At 39.2% G+C, this 7,172-nt stretch overlaps 2 protein-coding genes and 1 long non-coding RNA gene across 4 annotated transcripts; 1 reads left to right on the plus strand and 2 right to left on the minus strand.

Annotated features, from left to right (window-relative positions):
- The first annotated feature begins 1,316 nt into the window (after nt 1-1,316).
- On the plus strand, nt 1,317-4,875 carry dnaja (DnaJ heat shock protein family (Hsp40) member A). The gene is made up of 8 exons (XM_031282658.2): nt 1,317-1,481; nt 1,880-2,022; nt 2,931-3,105; nt 3,190-3,294; nt 3,385-3,612; nt 3,725-3,955; nt 4,065-4,165; nt 4,281-4,875. Exons 2-8 carry the CDS (start codon nt 1,891-1,893, stop codon nt 4,494-4,496), a joined length of 1,188 nt encoding a protein of 395 aa, XP_031138518.1. The 5' UTR covers nt 1,317-1,481; nt 1,880-1,890; the 3' UTR covers nt 4,497-4,875.
- On the minus strand, nt 2,213-2,522 carry LOC118495392. Its single transcript, XR_004897778.1, has 2 exons — nt 2,394-2,522; nt 2,213-2,355 (listed from the first exon to the last, which is right to left on the minus strand). It is a non-coding gene; the product is annotated as an uncharacterized LOC118495392 (long non-coding RNA).
- rps27l (ribosomal protein S27 like) lies at nt 4,867-7,071 on the minus strand. 2 transcript variants are annotated; one of them, XM_031282660.2, is made up of 4 exons: nt 6,951-7,071; nt 6,157-6,265; nt 5,839-5,949; nt 4,867-5,116 (listed from the first exon to the last, which is right to left on the minus strand). In XM_031282660.2, exons 1-4 carry the CDS (start codon nt 7,062-7,064, stop codon nt 5,088-5,090), a joined length of 363 nt encoding a protein of 120 aa, XP_031138520.1. In that variant the 5' UTR covers nt 7,065-7,071; the 3' UTR covers nt 4,867-5,087. The 2 variants fall into 2 exon arrangements, with proteins under 2 accessions (XP_031138520.1, XP_031138521.1); XM_031282661.1 differs by lacking the exon at nt 6,951-7,071 and adding an exon at nt 6,651-6,716.
- Nucleotides 7,072-7,172: the final 101 nt, after the last annotated feature.

A 7,172-nucleotide genomic window follows, 5' to 3' on the forward strand; every position in this document is an offset into this window, starting at 1 on the left:
CTGTATCACAACTGTATCCCATCCAACAATGAAGCATGGCACAATCTTAGAGTAGATGCTATTGCAGTGTACCATTTTGTTCAAACAACAAACAGAAATTCCCGTATCTAAGTTTTCACGATTTCCCTTTTGATAGAGAAATACGTGCCCGTTGGGTGAGGACGGTCAGGAGAGATGAGGGACCAGGTGTTAGGATTCTTCGTGGGAGCAACTTTGTGTGCAGTCAGCACTTTTCCCCTGAGGATAGATACACATTGGCCAGTGGACGGATCCATATTAAGAAAGAGCGCAGCATTAGCCACAAATACATTACTGACTCTTATCTTACAGTCGAGACTGTAGCAAACAGCAGTAATATTAAAAAGAAGCTGCAACAAGAGTTTGCGGTCTGTACTACTCAAAAATAACGCCTAAACACTGTAAAACTGAAACTTGTCAGCTTATAACCTTCGCTAGCATAGGGATAATGTTAGCTAAATTAAGCTAATCACGTACCTTCAATCAACCAGGTAAACTACAACGAAGAACTAGTAGCCTTTATCAAATTTCGATCTTGAAGCAAGGGACCACTTGTCAGCAAGTCGTTCTACGTCGTTAAGTTGTATTGGTGGCAGATGTGAAAGGGACTGGGTGAACTCAATAGCTGTAATGATGTGCTGCTGGCAGAAGCATTCCACTGCGACACCGGATGTAAACATAACCCGAATGTCATGTGTCCTTGTCCCTGTCCCTGTTATGTATGTTGATGTGTTCTCCTTGTCATTAGTCTAGCTTACTTCTAAACCAATCTCAATGCACTTTTCATGCAATTCAATAACCAGTAAGGCTATCTTTGTTAAAATCAATTTTAGATTTCCTAGACATAGACAGTGCACATGTGACATAATTTTGGCACAAATGGAACCCCATATTTTCTGCATAGTAAGTATTTTGTAGGCTACGTTTTACACTTGAATACCCTAAGGCACACAGTCCTCCACAAATAACAACGCATTTGTTTTCCAATTCAAGGGTATATTAGTGTATGCATTAGAGTAGGGTGTGCACACAAATACAAGTTCTCATATTTTTAATTCGGGACGATCTCGTTGACTTGCATCAGTTTGCTGCTAGTATACCTACTTTTACTTACACCAAACCAATAATGTAGACTTTCAAGATCAAGACATAGCCTAACTGACTGTATCCCTCTCCCTCCCTCTCTCTCTCTCTCTCCCCCTTCCTCCCTTCCTCCCTCCCTTCCTCCCTTCCTCCCTCCCTTCCTCTCTCCCCCTCCCCCTCCCTTCCTATCTCCTCCCCCGCCCTCCCTCTCCCAGGTCTTTTCTAGACTCTGCAGTCTAACGACACATCCGGCCACTCTTCTCAAACCTCTCCAGAAAGTTCTGTACTGTGTAGCCGAGCGGTTATAAGAACCAGCCATCTTCCTTCACCAGCCTCAGCGTAATTCGAGCGAAAGATAGTATAGTAATATCATCTGACAAGTAAGTACATTACACTGTATTTTTAAATACTAACGTAATTTAGCTATACGGCTAATTAATGCTAACCGTTTCATTCAATCTTAACGTAATATAGCCAAGCTACTAACGTTAGCTATATGGTTGCAAGGAATTGACATTTAACTTCACGTGCTTCCCATGATAACGTTTCCTCACGTTATCCGTTTAAATATATAGCTAGTATGTATTCTAGCCATCCGTTACCTTTATTCTTTAACGTATTTGCACAGGCTTGCGCTCTGGCTGATGTGAACTTTGTTATTGGCTAATACTGTTGTTAGCTAACGTTAATTATTTGACATGTGGCTTAACGTTAGTGTTACTACGCTGACAATAGCATTGGATCTATGCTAATGTGTTTGTGATTTATTTTGTTTTAGGTTTTGTCACCATGGTTCACGAAACCGGCTTCTATGATCTGTTGGGTGTCAGCCCCAAAGCCTCACAAGAGGAACTCAAAAAAGCTTACAGAAAACTCGCATTGAAATATCACCCCGACAAAAACCCGAATGAAGGAGAGAAGGTAGGTTAGCGTTGGTTACATAACGTTATAGCTAGCTAGAGACCTTTAGGGTGTCCCTGCAGCCGTTTATGGACTGTTATGCCCTTTCTAATTATAAACTGCACGCCTTGTTGGATTGACCTCTGGAACTTTCTGGAATGATCTCGCAGTTCCTCTGTTTAGGTTTAGGGTAATACAGAGACATCAGTCCTCAATCAATCACTCTTTATTTGTATAAAACTTTTCATTCATATAAAATATAACAGAAATTGCTTCACAGAATCCACCCAAAGCAATACATGGCTTTGTAATTGTAAAACACCCAATAACAACAGCATTTTCTAAAAACAGGAACTGAGGAAACGCTGTCATTAATTAATGAATCAATTTACAGTGAGGAAACACCAGAGGCAGGATTAGAAAGAGATTAAAAAAAACTCCAACTTGGTATATACCAACATACACCAAGAAGTAAAACAGGCTGAAATGCATAAATACATAGACAGATCATGCAAGATGAATAAAGCTCAATTTAAAAAAATAAATAAATAAATTCACCTTCCTGACACTGAGTTGAATTGCTCATGTTAGAATGGCAAAGGTTGTGAAATTAATGTTTAAAACATAATTAACGAAGAGGTCCTTCACTGTCCTTGTAGACTATATATCTTAACAGTCCAGAGTTCATTAGACTGATGAGTTTGGGAAGAACTTGGTCTGACACATTACAAAGGCTAGCCGTCTGCAAATTCAGTGTCATTATCATAGAATATGCTGAACATGTACACCAAGTATTCCTTTTACAACCTTTAGTTCAGGAAACTAATATCAGCCATTGCCACTTACTAAAAAAAACAGTGTGGTGATTCATTATTTGTGAAAGCTTTAAATGCAGTGTTTTCAAAAACGTATTGTTTTTATTGCCACAGTTCAAGCTTATATCTCAAGCATATGAGGTGCTGTCAAACCCAGAGAAGAGAGACTTGTATGACCAAGGAGGAGAACAAGCAATCAAAGAGGGAGGCATGAGTGGAGGAACTTCCCCAATGGACATGTTCAACATGTTCTTTGGAGGTGGAGGAAGGATGCAGAGAGAGAGAAGAGGTAAGATTTATACAAGTAATCTAGCTGCAGGCTGTTAATTATATTCAAATACCCACAACTTGCATACATGTGCTTTTCCTGTAGGGAAGAATGTCGTCCACCAGCTTAGTGTTACACTGGAGGAGATGTACAAAGGCAGCACCAGGAAGCTTGGACTTCAAAAGAGTGTAATTTGTGAAAAATGTGAAGGTACATAGTGTTGTATCTTTTTTTAAATCCCATATATAATTAAAATTGTTACAAAGGTCAGTACATTACATTATCCTGTTTTTGATACAGGCTATGGTGGTAAGAAAGGTGCCTTGGAGAAGTGCTCAACTTGCAAAGGAAGAGGTGTACAAGTCAAGGTGCAACAGATTGGGCCAGGCATGATTCAGCAGATCCAAAGCATGTGTGCTGACTGCCAGGGACAGGGTGAGAAATTTAACGCTAAGGACCGCTGCAAGAACTGCAATGGACGCAAAGTAGAACGCAAGAAGAAAATTCTTGAAGTTCACATTGACAAAGGTATGTTATTTAGCCATCTGAGATACTCATTTAAAATATAGATAGATAGATAAATTAAATAAGTTAGTAGTGTAAATGTGTTTTTGCAAACTAAGATGAATGTGTTTTGTAGGTATGAGAGATGGTCAGAAAATTACATTCAATGGAGAAGGCGACCAGGAACCTGGACTGGAGCCTGGGGATGTAATCATTGTTCTGGATCAGAAGGAGCACCCACTGTTCCAAAGAAAAGATGATGATTTGACAATGAAGATGAACATCAAACTTGCTGAGGCTCTGTGTGGTTTTAAGAAGACCATTCAAACACTAGATGACAGAATGCTCATTATCAGCTCACAGCCAGGTAATTGACTGAGATTAGCTGGTCCCTAGTGCTGCCTTGTCTGGTAGACTGTATTTGTAATTCAGATTTCATGAACATTTTTTTTTTCTTTTTTTTTTTTTTTCAACAGGACAAGTAATCAAGCACAGTGACATCAGATGTGTTCAAAATGAGGGCATGCCAATTTACAGGGATCCTTATGAAAAAGGACAGCTTATCATTAGTTTCCAGGTAAGGTACCCTGAATATAAAACATTTCACTAGTGTGACAGAACTTTGGACTGAAATCAGATGCTTATGTTGTAGAGAAAACATTAATTTAAGGTAATTGTAATTCATCCCACAGGTGGAATTTCCAGAGAAACACTGGCTTCCAGAGCATCTCATGTTTCAGCTGGAAAGACTGCTTCCTCCCAGGGAGGATGTGATGATTACTGATGACATGGAGGAGGTGCAACTGTGTGAGGTGGATGTGCAGACACAACAGAGAAGCACCAGTAGGGAAGCTTACGAGGAAGATGAAGAGGGTCCCAGAAGCGGAGTGCAATGTCAGACGCAGTGATCGTAATCTATGATTAAAAAAAAAATTGTAGAGCATGTGGTTTGTCATTTTAAAAAAATGTTTTGTGTGAAGATTCCTTTAACTGTTTTTCATAAAGTGATGTTATACAAATAAGTTACATTAGGTTTAAAACAGTTGCCAAAGCCAGTTTGTGCGACTCTCCTGTGACACAAATATGCAAGTGGAGTACTCATTTCATGTTTCATTTGTGCTCCCCAAGTTATCAAAACTGTATTTTGGTGTCACTGTCTATTATGTTTTTTTTTTTTTTTTTTTCCAAAAGCTGAAAGGACTACTTGTATGCTTTCTGTGAAGGTAATTTCAGTCATGACAAACTTTTGGTTATTTCTCAATAAAAGTCCCAGAATGCTTCAAATTTTAATAAGTTTCTTTATTGACTTAGAGATTTTACTTTTGTCTTGCATATTAAAATGTTTGCTAGTTTATAAATTTATCATAAAAGTTGGACATCTGTACAGTGACAGAACCTGCCATTAGTGAATGCACAGCTATATTGTAATCGATGGAAAAATAAGGGATTTTACAACAGCATGGCTTAATTACAGACATGATTACTAGTGTGCAGTCCCTTTAGTGCTGCTTCCTCCGGAAAGAGCAACCTGTAAAAAACAAATAAAATGGGTTAGACGGTCTTCTAACAACTTATGCCTATCATACACTAGAAGACTTTGAAACAGCTAGTCTGACACCATCTAACTTTATATAAAGACTGGGGATCTTGCAAGACAACTAGATTTGTTTTGAAAACTTTAACCAAGCTAGCATTAGCTGATAACTTAAGGGAAAGTTTTCCGATTCTGTTCTGCCGTACATGTAGATGAATGGCGGCAGTATCCGGAGGTCTGCGTTGGATGACGTGCTTCAGAACATGGATGTATTAAGAGAACAGAAGGGTTGAAAATCTGCAACTTTCCCTCTTTAGCGTTTAGCTTAGTGCGGCATCATAGCAACAATAAGCATTTGCTGCTTCCTGTTTGGTGCTGAAGGGAGCGCACCAATTGGTTGTTGACAATGTTCACATGATTTAACTTCACTACCAATACTTAAACTTAGATAATATCAAACATTTGATTTTGTCGAGACGGGAAAAAGACTTAATCTGACTGAGTTTTATGACCACCTTATACCAAACGATTGAGAAGACTGGAGCGCGCCCCAAGCCCCTCATGATTTCATTCCGATATTGGGAATTTGGCTACCACAGTGGAATCGCTTGAAAAGTCTTTTGGTGTAAGTTCGGCATTATATGTACAGCTAAAGGTAGTGATCTTTAGCACACTCTTTACAGCACTAGCATTATTTAAGTTTGTGGTTGTTTTACCCTCTGTCAGTCTGGCCTTTCCCCCTTTTGACTGGCACAACACAGTTGAGCATCCCACACAGAGTACCACAGTCTGGGCATGGCTGAACACTGTGGTGATCTTGTAGCAGCCTGCAAAGAAACAGATTTAAACAAATAATAGGTCCAGTTGTTATAAATTCAATCTCAAGTTTTCATGAACGCAATGTGATGCAAAAGATGGCTGAACCACTGCAAAAAAACATGACTGGAGTACTCAGTCAATGTATGACCAACAACCACATAGCCTAAAAACATTGCATCTGTTCTTCTACTATATAACGTTAGACATAACGTTACCTGGGCACTTTACGTCCATAAAGTAGGAGTTAGGACTCTGAACAAGTCTTTTCTTTTTATGTTGTCTTCTCTCATGTTCAATAGTAGGGTGGAGGAGGTCTCTGGCCAGCTAAAGTGAAAAATACAAAACACAGTTGACATTTACGTTTGTGCAACAGCGATCAAGCATGCGATAAAGTGCCTTATCTTACATTACTTATTAATGTTTTAATAACTAACGTTACAACACTACTCCTGTGATAAACAAGGTAAGTCTTGTTTTGATTTTAAATCTACGAACATCACGGCTAATTAGTCCAGATGTTAAGTTCACAAGCTAACATTTTAGCAACACCATGGACGTTGGAAAAACACTGAACATAAAAAAGTAAAGTTACGCGGTAGTTTATTTACGCTATAAAAGTAACGTTAATGCTAGTTAAAGTGTGATAGTATTCTCCATTTTGATGAGACGGGCCTTGATTAAAAGAAAGTAACGTTAAAAAGGTACAAACTGTTATTCTCGGCCCGAAATTACTCCACAACAGGCTATTTCGCACACACATTTAATATCATGACAAAGTTGCGTTTCAGCAAGTAGTCGCCGCCCATGTCAGACAGCTAACGCTATGTAAGCTAACTTTCACGCCATGTGCTGATGCTGCTATCGTTAGCCTGCATATCAACAATACAACTTCGAGGATTCAGACCGCGAACACAACTGATGTGGAAACTCGACAAGAAGCACTGACAGTTGATAACACTGTGTATTAACTCAAACAAAAGAAATGACCACAAAAAACACTATTACTTACAGGCATTTTCAACGTGCTAGGCTCGCTTTCCTGCGCATACGTGGGGCTGGTTGGACAGAACAGAAACAGGAGCTGTGCAGTACTGCAGTTGCAACTACAGTGGTTGCCAGACATGCCATAACTGAATATTGTGAGAATGGCCTTCAATGACATTTTGTAAAAAAAATTAAAATAAGTTAGTCTTAGGCCAAGGAAATTGAGATAGTCTTGGTGAGCAACCAA

This window comes from Sander lucioperca, chromosome 7, assembly GCF_008315115.2.
Source record: "Sander lucioperca isolate FBNREF2018 chromosome 7, SLUC_FBN_1.2, whole genome shotgun sequence".
NCBI classification, from domain to species: Eukaryota; Metazoa; Chordata; class Actinopteri; order Perciformes; family Percidae; genus Sander; species Sander lucioperca.

Coding starts and splice junctions, on each gene's coding strand:
- rps27l (XM_031282660.2), bottom strand. CDS start 7,064: ATGTCTGGCAACCACTGTAGTTGCAACTGCAGTACTGCACAGCTCCTG. Junction 6,266..6,950: donor CTAGCACGTTGAAAATGCCT/GTAAGTAATAGT, acceptor TTTTCACTTTAG/CTGGCCAGAGACCTCCTCCA. Junction 5,117..5,838: donor AAAGGCCAGACTGACAGAGG/GTAAAACAACCA, acceptor TGTTTTTTACAG/GTTGCTCTTTCCGGAGGAAG.
- dnaja (XM_031282658.2), top strand. CDS start 1,891: ATGGTTCACGAAACCGGCTTCTATGATCTGTTGGGTGTCAGCCCCAAA. Junction 3,106..3,189: donor GATGCAGAGAGAGAGAAGAG/GTAAGATTTATA, acceptor CTTTTCCTGTAG/GGAAGAATGTCGTCCACCAG. Junction 3,956..4,064: donor CATTATCAGCTCACAGCCAG/GTAATTGACTGA, acceptor TTTTTTCAACAG/GACAAGTAATCAAGCACAGT.